The sequence below is a fragment of the Canis lupus genome, chromosome 19 (genome assembly GCF_003254725.2).
Source record: "Canis lupus dingo isolate Sandy chromosome 19, ASM325472v2, whole genome shotgun sequence".
In the NCBI taxonomy this organism is placed as follows: domain Eukaryota; kingdom Metazoa; phylum Chordata; class Mammalia; order Carnivora; family Canidae; genus Canis; species Canis lupus.
In genome coordinates, this window is record NC_064261.1 from 18,568,198 (window position 1) to 18,584,042 (window position 15,845).

Here is a 15,845-nt window from a genome sequence, read left to right on the forward strand (position 1 = left end):
CCACTCTGGCTACTTGTGCTTTCTCTGTCTCTGTCAAATGAATAAATAAAGTCCTTTTAAAAAATGCCTTTTGTGAAGCAATAAAATTTGTTAATTTTAAGTCTCTTGAATACATTTCATTTTAAATATATGTGTGATAAAATGGGAAGTAAACATAAAGCATTTTTGCTCAATATAGAAGGGTATTGTCTCAAGGAAAAGCATTTGTGTGATTACTTGAATTGCTAGCTGCTTTTTAAAAGCACAAATGACAGAAATTATGATTATTCAGAGTTGGATATTTGGTGTACACTTTCTTGTGAATCCAAGCAGGGTGGGCAGCCCGGGTGGCTCAGCGGTTTAGCGCCACCTTTGGCCCAGGGTGTGATCCTAGAGACCGAGATCGAGTCCCACGTCGGGCTCCCTGCATGGAGCCTGCTTCTCCCTCTGCCTGTGTCTCTGCCTCTCTCTCTGTGTCTCTCATAAATAAATAAAATCTTAAAAAAAAAAAAAAAAAGAAAATCCAAGCAGGGAACATACCGTTTTAAGGAAAACAATTGACATTTGTTGTCGGTGCTTAAAATTTTAAGCACAAATTAGAATATTGCAAAATTTGTATGTCTCAGGTTGATAGCTTTCCAATACTTCAAAACTTTTCCGATGAAATCCATGGTGACATTAACATAGGATTTCTTGGATGTTGTATAATGAAGACACATTCCAGTTTGCAATTAGCTTTTCAGAAACTACTGCTTGTTGATTTTGGACCAGATTTTCTTCATGTACTTAAAAAAAAAAAAAAAAAGGCCAAATACCAACAGATTGAATGCAGTATTAAATCTGAGACTTGCCTGTCTACTATTCAGGTGGACAGTAAATAGATTTGCAAATAACACCAGTCTTTTTACCTCTTTTTTCAGTCGAAAACAGTTATTTTCACTAAATATTTATGTAACAGGTTTTTAAAATGTATTTAACAATTTCAGTTCTAATTTCTAATATGGTAAATATCGACAGATAACTCCTAAACAAAAGGTCTTTGGGGGTTCTCCAAAATGGTTTGTAAGAGTTATGTGAAGGGGTCGTAAGGCCAAAAGTTTGTAGAACCCAATTCTTTGAAGGACCCTTTCCAGGGACCGTAAAATAGACACAGGCTTCATTCCCATCAGGAGTCTACACGGAGAACTTAGAGGTGCCGCCCTAGAGGGCGGTGGGGGTGGAGCCAATAGTGCGTCTCCAGTCTCCCGGGAAACCACCTTTCTCCGGTCTCCTGGATCGTTCCGCCGTTCCTCTCTGCCTCTGATTGGACGCAGGTTAAGTCGGTGGGCGGTCCTTCGGGAGAGGGGCGGGGCCCGCCTCTCGGGAACGTATTGACGTCACGCCGACGCCGCGGCCCTGACGCCACGCCCTCGCATCCCTCAGTGAGGCTGCTGAGGTTGTTCTTTCGGGGGGACGCGAGCGTCCGCTACCCCCTCCTCAGAGGCCTGGGGCTGGCAGCCTCTGTCACGGCTCCTGTGCCGGCTCGGCGCTGCGCAGCGCGTCGGTGCCACCGTCATGGATCTAAATTTAAATCGAGCGGATTATTTACAGGTAAACCTGAGGGGATAAGGCGGGAGCCGCGGGGGGTGATTCTGCCCTTGCGCCGAGTACGGTCGGGGCCGCCCGGAGCGGGCGTGGCGGCCTAGGTGCTGCGGGGCGGGGGGCTGCGCTCGCGAGTCCCGGTCCCCGGCAGCTCCTGCTGGTTCCTGAGGGTCCGCAGGGACGTGGAAAGGAGCGGCCCACGCCCCAGCGTCGCCGGCGCCTGCCCGCTTCTGAGGATGCCTAGAATGCATGACGTGATCCCGATGCCCCTCCGGGGGGGCCCGTCGCCTCGCGTCTGCGGCTCCCTGTGGGCCCCGACGTCCCGGAGCTCCGTCTCTACCCAGCCCCTTCTCCGGAGCGCCAGAGCTCGACCTCAACCAGCCAGGTCGTAAACGCGGCAACCGTTGATTGTGCCCGCAGTTTTGTTCTAAGAGCTTAACATGCTTTAATCTTCATAAACATTTCTCTTAGGAGGTGATGTTACGACATGGGGATCCAGGGACTCGGATAAAGCAACTGGCTTAACAGCAAAATAAAAGGATGGAGTTCCTATCTGAAGCAAAGTCTCTGACGCCGGAGCTGATGCTCTCGGTTACACCATCCTGCCTCTCCTTATTTCAGCTCTGCATATTCTGTACCTCTTTTCCATCTCTTTTTTCCAGTAATCCTGTTTTGGCTAATTGTACAAAAGTTTGCCCGTCAGTTTGCCTGGAAATTATGCTTCGTTACTTTCCACCTGAATCCCTTCCATGTTGAACTGGTCACCACTTTTTGCTACTGCTTTTGTCTCCTAAATATCTCTTGACTCTGTCCCATTTTTTCCATCTCCATCTCCAGTTCAGGTTCTCATCTTCTCTTTCTCCAAGAATTGAAATAGCTTCTTTTTTTTTTTTAAATAAAGATTTTAGGGGATCCCTGGGTGGCGCAGCGGTTTAGCGCCTGCCTTTGGCCCGGGGCGCGATCCTGGAGACCTGGGATCGAATCCCACGTCGGGCTCCCGGTGCATGGAGCCTGCTTCTCCCTCTGCCTATGTCTCTGCCTCTCTCTCTCTGTGTGTGTGACTATCATAAATAAATAAAAATTAATTTAAAAAAATAAAAAAATAAATAAAGATTTTATTTATTCATGAGAGACACAGAGAGAGAGAGAGAGAGAGAGAGAGAGAGAGAGAGAGGCACAGACACAGGCAGAGGGAGAAACAGGCTCCGTGCATTGAACCCGACAGGGGACTGGATCCCAGGTCACCAGGATCACACCCTGGGCTGAAGGCGCGCTAAACCGCTTTGCTACCCCGGCTGCCCTGAAATAGCCTCTTGGTTGGGCTCCTAGCCTTCAGCTTCACCTCTCTCCAAGCCATCCTTAACATCACTTATTAGAGTGATGTTTCACAAATGCAAGTCAAAAGAAATACTTTAAACTTTAATACTACCCCTTAGAATAATGAATAAAATTGTAGTTATATACTCCCTAAATCCTTTCATGATTTATTGTTTTTTTCCAAGTTCTCTCACGTTGGCCCCATCCTTCCCACCTCCTATCCTAATGGTGCGCCAGTGATAATTCGTTGCTGAACATGCCATGCTGTTTTCATCTTCCGTAACTTTTGTGAAATAATTTGATCATCAAATTGGATGGTATTGCCATCAGCATGTTTGATATTTTAGCAAAAATCTTCTGTGTTGGATTATTAATAATTGTCATCTACTTCCAAAGATTTTTTAAATCACTTTACAACAACTATATGAAGTGTTTTTTTTTTTTTTTTAAGATTTTATTTATTCATGATAGACGTAGAGAGAGAGAGAGAGAGAGAGGCAGAGACACAGGCAGAGGGAGAAGCAGACTCCACGCCAGGAGCAGGCTCCACTCCAGGATCGCATCCCGGGCCAAAGGCAGGCGCCAAACCGCTGAGCCACCCAGGGATCCCTATATGAAGTTTTTTTTATGAAGTCTTCTAGAAATACTTGTTTGCTAAGTATTTTGCCACTAGTGTCACATTATTTTTGGCTTGACAACTTTTAGCTTGAATTTTACTATTTTGAGTGTCCTGTATTTTGACTTTTTGTGGCATATTGCATTAGAAAATAACTTCATCACTGACCATAATTATATCACTAATTGCAGTAAAAAATAAGACTCACTATGATCAGCATCTGCTGGTCCTTTTAATCTCTGATGTAATAATTTCAAGTTAGAATAACAGAAAACATTCACTAGGTGACTGGTGTATTTCCTTAGGTGGGAGTGACCTCTCAGAAGACTATGAAGCTACTTCCTGCCTCAAGGCATAAAGCTACACAAAAGGTACTGTAGAGGTACTGATTTCTCCCCATCTCTGTAGCTCTGATAGAGTAGAGGTTTATATTTCCTTATTGATAAGTTTCTCTTAAAAATACTAATGTTAAAATATAAAAAAATTTCTTTTAATTTGAACAGAGGTTGGAATACCAAAGGACATTTACAGACAGAAATTTACTTGGATGTTATAATTTTTATGTACAACCTGCAATAGATAAGCAAACATGTTGAAAAATATGTTCAATTTTCCTGTTAATAACTTACTCAGTATTTGTGTGTACCAGATTGTGTATATGAAAAAAGGAACATAAAGCACAATAGGATATAGAGAAAATACTTTTTAAGCTTTATTGTATTAATAAGTTATTGGGGTGCCTGGGTGGCTCAGTCAGTTAAGTGTCCAGCTCTTGGTTTTGGCACAGGTTTGATCTCAGGGTCCTGAGATTGGGCCTGCTGATGGGGTCTGCGTTCATTTCATAGTCTGCTTGTCCCTCTCTCTCTACAATACCCCCCACCACCACCACCACTCTACCTCATAAATAAAAATAAAATCTTTAAATAAAAGTAATTAAGTGCTTTGATTTTGAACTTTCTATTTAACTAATAATATTTTTATAGAAATATTGATCCTATGATTTCTATAAGCCAATTAAAATTTCTTAGTAGACTAGTAAGATATTTTAATAGCTGCAAAATAAATACAATATCCTGATATAATAACATTTTGTTAAGATAAATCATCAGATCTCTGTCATTTATTGTATTTGGTCTACTAGATCAGAATTTCTCAATTTTTTTGGTCTTGGGACCCTTTTACACTCTTAAATTATTGAGGATCCCAAACAACTTTTGTTTATTTGGTTTATATCTATCAATATTATTATATTAAGATTCAAACTGAGAAATGTCTAAAATATTTATTATTTTATCCTTTAAAACAACAGACCCATTACATTTACATAAATAACATTTTAATGAAAAATAACTGTTTCCAAAAATGAAAAGAGAATTGTGTTACACTTTTGCAAATCTCTAATCTGGCATAGGCAAAGACACCTGGCTTCTCATGTCTGTTTCCTACAGTCTATTGTGATAGAAGTATACAAAGAAAATCCAGCTCACACAGACATGCAGTTGAAAATAGGAGTTCTTTAAATAGCTTTCCGAGATAATTACGGCTCTTCATATATATGACACAGATGCTTGATAACTAGTAGTTTCTTAAACATTAGCTGCAATGTGGGATATGAAACCCCATTGATTAGCTTTTCATGGTACATTAAAAACCATGTGTACTTTGTTTTGTCTTTGTTTTTGTTTTTTGGGGTTTTTTGTTTGTTTATAGATTTTATTTATTCATGAGAGACACACAGAGAGAGGCAGAGACATAGGTAGAGGGAGAAGTAGTCTCCCCACTCCTCACTGGGAGCCCCATTTGGGACCAGATGCAAAGACCCCTGGATCATAACCTGAGCCAAAGGCAGATGCTCAACCACTGAGTAACCCAGGTGCCCCAAATCCATTTGTACTTTGAATGGATCTTTTACTCATGCATAGTTTTATAGTATCTTGAAATGGTCATTTGAGATTATTGGTTCATTCAGTTATGCAGATCTCCTAAATGTTGAGTGTTCAAATGTTGATTGTTCCAGGTATTATTATAGAATATCAAACAGATCACATTTGTTGATATCACTACTGATTTCATCAGAAAAGTTATTAAATGTGGAGTAGCTGTCAAGGTCACAGTAGGAGTAGATACAAGTCTTCCAAAGTACTTATTTTCACCTGAAAGCTCAAATTTTATCATTGGGAGCAAATACTGTCAATTATTTTCCTTTAAAATGAAAAGCTCAGGGGATCCCTGGGTGGCGCAGTGGTTTGGTGCCTGCCTTTGGCCCCGGGCGCGATCCTGGAGACCCGGGATCGAGTCCCACGCAGGCTCCCGGTGCATGGAGCCTGCTTCTCCCTCTGCCTATGTCTCTGCCTCTCTCTCTCTCTCTGTGTGACTATCATAAATTTAAAAAAATAAATAAATAAATAAAATGAAAAGCTCAGTTCTTTCAGTTTTTTGAGTTTTTTTATTTTAATGTCTACAAATACCCAAATGTTAATAGCAATTTGTTATTAACTGTTGATAGTTGCCAGTTGTTCTTTCATTTCTAAAATAGTGTTTCTTGGGGTGCCTACGTGGTGCAGTCGGTTAAGTGTCTGACTTGGTTTCAACTCAGGTCTGATATCAGGGTTTTGAGATCCAGCCCATATCCAACTCAGTGCTCAGGGTGGAGTCAGCTTGAGTTTCTCTCTCCTTCTGCTGGTCCCCTCCTGCTCATTCTCTCTCTGTCCCTAAAATTAAATAAATCTTAAAAAAAAAAATGTTTCTTGAAAAATGAGTAGTTCAGCTTGAAATGAAACAGTTCTATAAGTGCTTTTTGGTATGCAGCAAGTGTTTTATACATCTTCTTTCTTTTCTTTTTCTTTTTCTTTTTCTTTTTCTTTTTCTTTTTCTTTTTCTTTTTCTTTTTCTTTTTCTTTTTCTTTTTCTTTTTCTTCTTTTTCTCTTTTCCAATCATTTTAAAGGGGGAGCTGCAGAAAGAGTCTTAAGGAGACTCCACACTCCCAATGTGGGGCTAGATCTCAGGACCCTGAGATCATGATCTGAGCCTAAATCAAGAGTCTGGTGGACATTGAACCAACTGCACCACCCAGACACCCCAATTTTATACATATTTTCTATTTTCTCACACTAAATACTAAAAAGACACGACTCAGGGGCCAAAATTTAACAAGAATAATACTTTTTATTGCTTCATCAAGAACATTTTATTGCTTCATCAAGAACATTCTTACATGAAGTTGGATTTTTTTTTTCCTTACTCTCAAGTGGTGATAAAGATTACAGTGACCACTGGTATGGTTTGTTGCCATTGTTTTGGTTCTTGCCAGACACTACCAACTTTATCCACCATTGCTTTTGTACCATCTTGTAAATATCAACCTATAGAAAAAGGAAAACAAAGACTTACTTAGAGAAATAGTTTTCACTTGCCAGATACCCTATAAAGTTCTTGTTGACCCCAGGAGTTAAGGAATCACACTTTGGGAAACCCTGTAATACATAATTGTTTTACAAATTATTAGAGTAGTGCAGTGTTAAAAAAAATTCAAAACCTTAGCTATTCTTATGTATTTTTTCATCTGAATAGAAATCTGCCAATACCAAAATTCTTTTTTAAAAATATTTTATTTATTTATTTATGATAGACAGAGAGAGAGAAAGAGTCAGAGACACAGGCAGGGGGAGAAGCAGGCTCCATGCAGGGAGCCCGATGTGGGACTTGATCCCGGGACACCAGGATCACGCCCTGGGCTGAAGGCAGGTGCTTAAACCGCTGAGCCACCCAGGCTGCCACAATACCAAAATTCTATAACTGAAAGCGTGTGCATAATTATTTGTAAATGTTCATTGTTCTGGGGAAAAAGTCCATAGCTTTCATCAAATGCACAAAAGGGTTTGTGATCCCCCAACCCCAAAGTTAAGAATCAAGGGCCTAAGAATCTGCTCTATGCAACATCAACTTTTTCATATTTGAGGCTTATTGTATGTCCTAATACATGGTTACCTTTCTAATGTTTTCTGTGTGCTTGAAAAGAACATTTATAATTTAATTCCTAGGACAAGTGATTACTTATTTATGCATGTGTTTACACACATACACTATATGTATGTGCATGCAAGTATACATATGTGTATATATTTTAAATCAAAGGTAATTGTTTTTTAATCTATATCCTTATCTTTGCTTGATTATCAGTTCCTGAGAAAGAAGTGGTGAAATCTCCCTCTATATTTATTTCAAAATAATCCATTGTTTACATGTTGATAATTATTGAAGCTGAGTGATGGATACATGGAAATTCATTATAATATTCTGTCTACTTTTGTATATGTTAAAATTTTTCTATTAACAAAGGTTTTAAAAATATCAAAACGGTAAGTCACAACTTTAATTGATAATCTGTTTTGAAAGATAATTTTAACATGTTCTTATGCTCCAGTTGAGAAAAAAAGAAAATTACCTCCCTGCCATTTCTTTCTCTGTTCTCTTGTTCTGTTTACATTGTAGGAACAAAATATATGGTCAGCAAAAAAAAAAAATATGGTCAGCTACTTCCATAATGACTCTCCATACCACCAATTTGCCCTTTTCTTATAATTTCTTATAGTAGTAATTTTTATGGGAGTTACTTTCCTAGATTTTCTGATCTCTACATTTAAAGTCATAATTTATATATTGAGAATTGTGTTTCCCCCATATAAGTTAATAGGACATAATAATAATTTTAGATTCTCTTCAATCTCTTGTAGGTCGTTATTGGAGATCATGATGGGGTAGTTATGTGCTTTGGCATGAAAAAAGGAGAAGCAGTGGTATGTATAACTTTTTTTTAGGAGAAAAAAATGATTTTCTAAAGAGAAACACACTACTTATTGAATACTTTTAGTTTAAAATTGTCCGAAAAATGCATTGTAAGGGAAGTAGTTACATGAAGTATTGCTATAGGCAACACAGGAGTCATGTGCTAGATAGCTGTAAAACACCTTTGACAGCCTAGGGGTGATGTAAGTTTCTGTGCTGTGTAACTGATTACTTCAAATTTTGGTGTTTAAAACAACACACATTTATTATCTCAGTTTCTACGGATCAGGATTCGGAGCTCAGTGTCTCACATGGCTACAGTGCCAGGCTCTATTCCTTTCTGGAGTTGGAGTCCTAATCCAAGCTAAAATAACAGGATTCAGATTCTTGCTTTTGTAGGACACAGGTCCCCACTTTATTGCTGTCTGTAAGCCAGAGCCTGTTCTCAGCATCTTGAGGTTCCCACAATTCCTTGCCCTGTGGTTTTCTCACAAGCTCTCCCCTAACATGGTGACCTACTTCTTCAGGCCAGCAAGAAAATCTTCTCTTAAATAATTTAGGATACGTGTTTTTAATAAGGTTTAACCATACTGATACCACTGCTTAATGAACTGTACTTATAGATGCAGGAGTTTAGATTTTAATGATGTGGCTGATGTATGTGTGGCAATAAATGCTCTAAATTTGGAAGATATTTAGCCAGAAACCTTGAAGACTTACTGAAGTAAATATATTTGTATCTAAAGATGTTTCTATAGAACTATAATATTTTTTCTGTTTGAAATCACAGCATCTTTTACAGTAAAGGAAAATGGTTACAGTAACTTAATTTTTTCTCCAATGATTTTTGCAGGCAGTGTTCAAGACCTTACCAGGGCAGAAGATTGCAAGATTGGAGCTAGGAGGGGTTCTTAACACACCCCAGGAGAAAATTTTTATTGCTGCAGGATCTGAGATTAGAGGCTTTACAAAGAGAGGAAAACAGTTCCTCTCTTTTGAAACCAACCTCACTGAAAGCATAAAAGCTATGTATGTTTATCCTTTTTTATTTTTACATATCCATTTACAATATTTTGGATAGCTGACAAGCATCAGATGGAGTATCATATCCTAATAGGTTTCCTGGGAAATAAAATTGACTAAAGGTACCTTATTAGTCAGAAGTTTATTAACATAGAATCAGTACAAAATCAGTTGGTTGTTGAAATGTTTTTTTCTTAAGACCCTTATGGTATTTACACATTCATTTATTGACTGATTGGTTCAGTTGATTCATGAACAAAGTGTAAAAGATAAAAGTAAAAGAAATCTAGAGATATTTAGGTTTCTGTTTCTTTGCTGTCTCTGGTCATTTTGGTTGTGAGGTAGTATCATTTGTTTAAAAACTGGCTGTCAAAGTTGGTAACTACAAATAGGATATAATTTCAGGTAAGTCAGGTAAGACCCTAAATAAAAAAAAAATGACTCCCTTAATGGCTTCCTGATATATGAGATTTTGCAAGTAAAATTTTAATTTTTTTAAGTCATGCGGAGACTGGAAAGGATTTTAAGGTTTTTCTAATCCACTGTCCTCAAACCTACCACTTAGGAGAATACCTTGGAAACATAAGAGATTTCTTGTCTTACTTATACCTGCAGAATCAGAATTATTAGGAGTGGTTAAAAGAGAAATGTTCACTTGACTGTGATGCAGTCAAGTTGTCTAAGCAACCAGACCTTGGTTTGAAAACTACTAATTTATAGAGTTTTGTGTGATACACAGCTGTCCTGTATAATTCTATATAATGCACATTACAAATCCAGTATCCAGGCTGTAAGACTGTTTTGGTGATATTAGATAAAAATTATACAATGGCAATTGGGAGTGAGTTCAGTGGTTTAGTAAGAATGTATTATTTTTGAAATGGACAATTATAATTGTGAAATACTAAAAATCAAAGTAATAAATTAGTAATTTGCATAACTCCACATTCGGAAAAGTATGTGGACAGATGTTTGAGAAGGATCAGGAGTTTCCCAGCCAATAGTCTCTTTTGCTAGTTTCTTAAATGTTTTTACTGGAGTGGCAGAGGTAGGAGGGAGGGGATCTTTACTCAATTTTCAAAAATTTATTGTCTGAATTTCCAGATTTTTAAGGGTGCACAGGAAATCAAGGTTATAACTTGAAAATATTCAATAAGAAACTAAGCATGTACAAAGTTAGTTACCACTAACACATCTTTCCCTGCTTAATGCTTCCATCCTCTCCACTCTTGTCAACAACAGTGATTCCAATTATTACTTTGGAAAATGTGTAACTGCAATATAATTGCAAATGTAATGCAGATGGCTTTCAAGATGAAACTTCAAATCTTGAAAAAGATAGAATTTCATTAGATTAATAAAAATGATATTAAGAGGACTACTGAAATAATATCCAGAGCCTCAAAGTGAGGCTACTTAAGCAATAATTGAAGAAGAGAAAGTCAGTAAAGCTCATAATAGCATTGGAAATAATTTTAGTACCAAAAATTTTTAAGTAGACTTTAGAATGGTGGAGAAATAGATGAAACCTTCAAATTACTTTCTTTATGCTTATGTGGTTTTAGCAACTTAGAAATGAAAGGTAATACACTAGTATATAATTTTTGTCAAATTTCAACTCCCTCAGTGGAAACTGGATTCAATATAAGAATTAGAACATAGTTATGATTATTGCCTAAGTTTTGTTCAGTGTAATTTGAAGTGCATTTGTCTTCATTCCCTTTTTCAGGATAAAATTCTAATGAATTTTTCTCCCACTGTTTATCATTTAAAGTAGATTTGCTTCTAATAGCCTTTCTGGACAATTTCATGTAGTAGTAAGAAAGCTAACTCTAGAGCTAAAAGCTACCTGAGCTGCAATCTACTCTACTACTAGTTGTGTGCCATTAGGCAGGTTACTTGACATTTTAGTGTTCTCTGTAAAAAGGGATAATAATGGTCCCTAGTTGACAGAATTATGAAGATTAAGCTAATACATGTAATACATGTAAATCCATTAGGACAGTGCTTGGCACATAGTGCACATTCAGAAAAAGTTGCTTTTTGACATTTTTTTTTTCAAGAATAAATCAAGTGGTTTTATTTATTTTTTTATATAAATTTATTTTTTATTGGTTTTCAATTTTCCAACATCTAGAATAACACCCAGTGCTCTTCCCATCAAGTGCCCCTCTCAGTACCCATCACCCAGTCACCCCCACCCCCGGTTTTTTGACATATTAATTGTCTTCAGATACAGACAATTATCATGGTCTTTGTTTTCAGTTTTACAGAGCATAATTTTTGAGATGCCTAAGGACTTAAGATCCTAATTTTCAGCTTTTTAAAATCCGTGTTATATCAAAAGGCTACAAATTAAGTGGGGGAAATGAGGGGAAAAAACTATTCTTTAAGTCTGTGATAAAATGATAGGAATTAAGTAAACTTTTGTTTTCATCTCAAAAGAATTCAGGAATTTCCTATATTTCTTTTTGGAAATATGGATGTTTTAAATTACTTTTAATGTTCTCAGGTATATATCTGGCTCAGACCTCTTTCTCAGTGCAAGTTACATCTATAACCATTATTGTGATTGCAAAGACCAACATTATTACCTTTCTGGGGACAAAATCAATGATGTCATCTGCCTTCCAGTGGAAAGATTACCTCGTATTACACCGATATTGGCCTGCCAGGACAGAGTGCTCAGAGTTTTACAGGTTTCTGTTATTTGCATTTTTATAGTTTTTCATAATTTATGTAAATGAATATAGCTGAACAATGTGTACTTGAGATAGATTACTTACTACCGCTTTAAATGTCCTACTTAAAATTATATTTGTAAAAAATACTTTTTAATTGGTAAGCTAATTTTTTTTTTTTTTAGCTTGAGACAAATGTATTGAGAATTTTGGCAAATTTTTAGAGAGGCATATTTGGGAAAAAGGATGCTTTTCTGTCCCCATGCATAATTTCTGAGTTAGTTCAGTCAGAATGGAGTCTTTGCTACAAAGGACACTTCTCACCTTTTTTTTTTTTTTTTTTTCTTTCTTTCTTCTTCCATTACTCTTTCCTCTCCCCAAAATCAAACTAATGGAGAAAATTGGTTTGGGGAGAGGATGTTAGGTTTTAACAAAGAAGGGATAGTTGTGATCAGAGTTGTATCATTTGCACTTATTCCACATTAATGACAGTTCTGGAACAGAATAAGCACTCAGTAAATATTAGAGAAGTAAATGAATGATAGAGGGAAAAATTTTATCATCCTTACATTTCTATTAAAAACATGATTGTTTAAAACAACTGCATAAGACATTGTTATTAGTAATAATAGTTACAACTATGTCTTCTCAAAAGTGACTTTCAGTAAAATACACATACATACACATGCCAGGATCCATAAAATAAAGTTTATGCAAATAAACTACACATGCAAATAATCTAGAACGGATAGATTATTTGGGTCAGAAAGTTGGACTAATATTGGTACAGTTGAACAAAACATCTACCACTTTATTCTTTGCCATCACTAACTTTCTCACTCTGGAATTTCATAACTAGATGGCCATTTCTTGACATCAGTTCTTTAAATGGAAGGGAAAATCCAGTAATTCTGTGAGGTTTTTTTTTTTTTTTTCTATGGGAAAACAAAGTTGACATTCAAGGTTCATTCTAGGGGCCTGAATAATTAGTTTCTTCCATTGTCTGTACTCCCAAATATGAGTTGTCTGAATAAGGCTTTTAACAGGAACTGGGTAATATTCAATTAGGAATTAGTCTGGCTGATTCTAGGATTCTGCTTTGTTTAACAAGAAGAGATGGATGTGCTTACTGTAAAATTTAAAAAAAAATCACTAAGGATTTGTGGGAACTTAAAACTTTGCCTTGCTAGTCACATATTCCTACTCTCCATCGACTCCCCATTTGTAAGCAATCATTACCCCAGAGGTAGCCTTTTTAAAAAGTTTTTATGTGTATTTTTTGTGTTTATATAGTTGATATGTATGAATTTTCAGGTGTAATTTTAAATAAAAAAATAAAGTATGACTTTAACATGTTCTATATAAATTTAATTTTTTAAGAAAAATATCATTCCATATTTACTATAATTTCATGGGTTTCTTTGTTGAATGATCTATCGTGGATATTTTTTCCACTTGAGTATGAGTACTTCTACCTCATTCTTTAGCAGCTTCACAAATTATGTATACTAAATGAAAATATTACAAGTGGCAAAATTTTTAAAAAGACAAATAAATGGGCGTAATTTGTTTTCCTGTCTAAATAACTGGCTCTCATTGGAGTTGGTCTTGGAAATATCCAAATGCAGGACCAACCTTCTCCTTTAGGAAGTAACTTTGGATCTGTTTAAATGTTTGAATGTGTTCTAAGTTAAACTGGACAAAAGAAACAACTTGTTCCAGGAAAGCTTTGATAGTAAAATTTACCAGTGTTAAGTTTTCAGGCAAAGTATTTAAAATGAAAATTATTTGAAGTGTAGAATATTATATGTATTTCTTCTTGATCTTTACATTTTATATGTATTTTAAAACGAGTTAACATACACAAAATAGCTAACAAATTCAAGTTAATCACAATCTAACTTTTTCTGGCAGTTTTTATTCTACAGTTCTTTATATGAATATTGATGTTTATCTATTAGTGTCAATGTTTTAAATTTGTATTCTGTTTCAGTTTTAAAATACTTGTTCTCCTTCAGGGGTCTGATGTGATGTATGAAACTGAAGTGCCTGGCCCACCTACTGTCTTAGCACTACATAACGGAAATGGCGGTAATGATAATCAAGGGAGTGTATTGTGTTAGGTCTAGATATTTCAGGTTTAATCATTTAACTATAAATAAAGTGAATGAAAATAGGAATTGTAGAAAGAGCATGAACTAGAATTAAGACAGTTTTCGGGTAACTTGCCAGTAACTAACAGTAATGAATTATTGAACTTTAATTTTCAGTTTCCTCATCTTAAAATTAGATGATGAGGAAGGGTCTTATCCCTTATATTTATAAAATTCTGTGACTATGTAACCAACTTCCAAATTAAGTGTCTGACTTTTTATATTTTTTAAATGAGATTTTTATGTGATATTAAAAAAAATTTCAGCTATAAAGAGATTATGAGTCATGGAATAAATATAATATGTTGACTTTAATTATAATCAGGAGACTCTGGAGAAGAACTTTTGTTTGGAACATCAGATGGAAAACTTGGGCTTATTCAGATCACTACCTCCAAACCAATACACAAGTGGGAAATTCAAAATGAGAAAAAGCGGGGAGGTAGGTTCGTGATATAGATTCTGAAATTTCATTGATTATTAAATACCTAAATTATATAGTTCATTCTGTTTAATTTTTCATAGTACGTAGTAGACTTAGTAATTCACAAAGCCACCTTATTATTTATTTATCAGGTCTGTCATATTTTGGCATAATCTTTAATTAAGAAATGCTAATAGTAATTTAGGATAGATAGGCTTTTATGGGCTATTGTCCATCTATAACATCATTCTGTGGTCGAATCCATTATTCACTGTTTGGTGTAGGATATTCATTGGAATTTGAGAGTATTCGATATGAAGCAAGGAGAAAGTCCGACAGGTCTTTTCTGTTCAACGGGAATATTTGTTTCCTAAGGAATTTATAACTTTCTGAGGGAATTTATATCTGACTTAGAAGTTAGTAAGATGGCTATTTATAGGTATGGTAATTCTGTTCAGGAAAGCCTGGGTGGCTCAGTGGTTGAGCGCCTGCCTTTGGCCCAGGACTTGATCCTGGAGTCCCAGGATCTAGTTCCACATCGGGCTCCCTGTATGGAGCCTGCTTCTCCCTCTGCCTCTCTCTCTCTCTCTTTCTCTCTCATGAATAAATAAAGTCTTTTTAAAAAAGTAATTCTATTCATTTATTCCTTCAACAAGCACTTATTAGGAGAGACAGAGAATAAAGAAATAAATAAATAAGATAGCTTCATCCAGTCACCTGAAAGAAATATCAGCGGGTGATGTATTAGTGGTGGGTGAAGGAAGAAGACTATATTTAGACTGTGTGGTAATGGAAGGCATCTTTTAAGAGGTAAAATTTGAGCTGAGATCTGATTGATAAGAAAAAGAGTAGTAATATAAAAATTTGAGGCGAAATTATGTTCCAGGAAGAGGAAAAAAAAATCAAGACTTGAGGCAGAGGTAAACTTAATTCATGTGAAGAACAGAGGGAAGACTAGTGTGGCTAAATGCATTAGCATGGCAAGCAAAGAAGTCAGGGAAGTAGCATAGAGCCAAATCATGTAGATCCTTGTGGGCCTTGGGGAAGGGTTTGAATTTTAATCTAAGTGCAGTGGGAAGTCCTTGGAGAATTATAAGTGGGAGTATGACATGACCTAATCTACCAAAACAAAACAAAAAAACCTACCAGGGAGAATGGATCTGGGGGGAGGCTTCAAAATTGGAAGCATGGAGATCAGTTAGGAAGTCATCGTTATAGTTGTTATAATTTATTTTAGTCTAGGCTAGAGATATAAGCCACCTGGGCTAGGCTGATGGTAGTTGGA

At 36.4% G+C, this 15,845-nt stretch overlaps 1 protein-coding gene and 1 long non-coding RNA gene across 5 annotated transcripts in view; one reads left to right on the forward strand and one right to left on the reverse strand.

Moving 5' to 3' along the window:
- Positions 1-1,364: 1,364 nt before the first annotated feature.
- The window catches only part of BBS7 (Bardet-Biedl syndrome 7), a 35,380-nt gene continuing 20,899 nt past the window's right edge, over positions 1,365-15,845 (forward strand). Inside the window, exons 1-7 of one of the 2 annotated variants that reach the window (XM_025420499.3) lie at positions 1,365-1,569; positions 3,799-3,864; positions 8,228-8,290; positions 9,133-9,308; positions 11,815-12,001; positions 14,002-14,074; positions 14,462-14,578. In XM_025420499.3, the coding sequence (XP_025276284.1) occupies positions 1,534-1,569; positions 3,799-3,864; positions 8,228-8,290; positions 9,133-9,308; positions 11,815-12,001; positions 14,002-14,074; positions 14,462-14,578 (718 nt within the window). In that variant the 5' untranslated portion in view covers positions 1,365-1,533. The remainder of the gene's footprint in view (positions 1,570-3,798; positions 3,865-8,227; positions 8,291-9,132; positions 9,309-11,814; positions 12,002-14,001; positions 14,075-14,461; positions 14,579-15,845) is intronic. The other variant, XM_025420501.3, reaches the window with a different exon arrangement.
- The window catches only part of LOC112642739 (uncharacterized), a 32,000-nt gene continuing 22,794 nt past the window's right edge, over positions 6,640-15,845 (reverse strand). For all 3 annotated transcript variants that reach the window (XR_007403988.1, XR_007403990.1, XR_007403989.1), the window contains one exon: positions 6,640-6,856. This is a non-coding gene — a long non-coding RNA (uncharacterized LOC112642739). The remainder of the gene's footprint in view (positions 6,857-15,845) is intronic.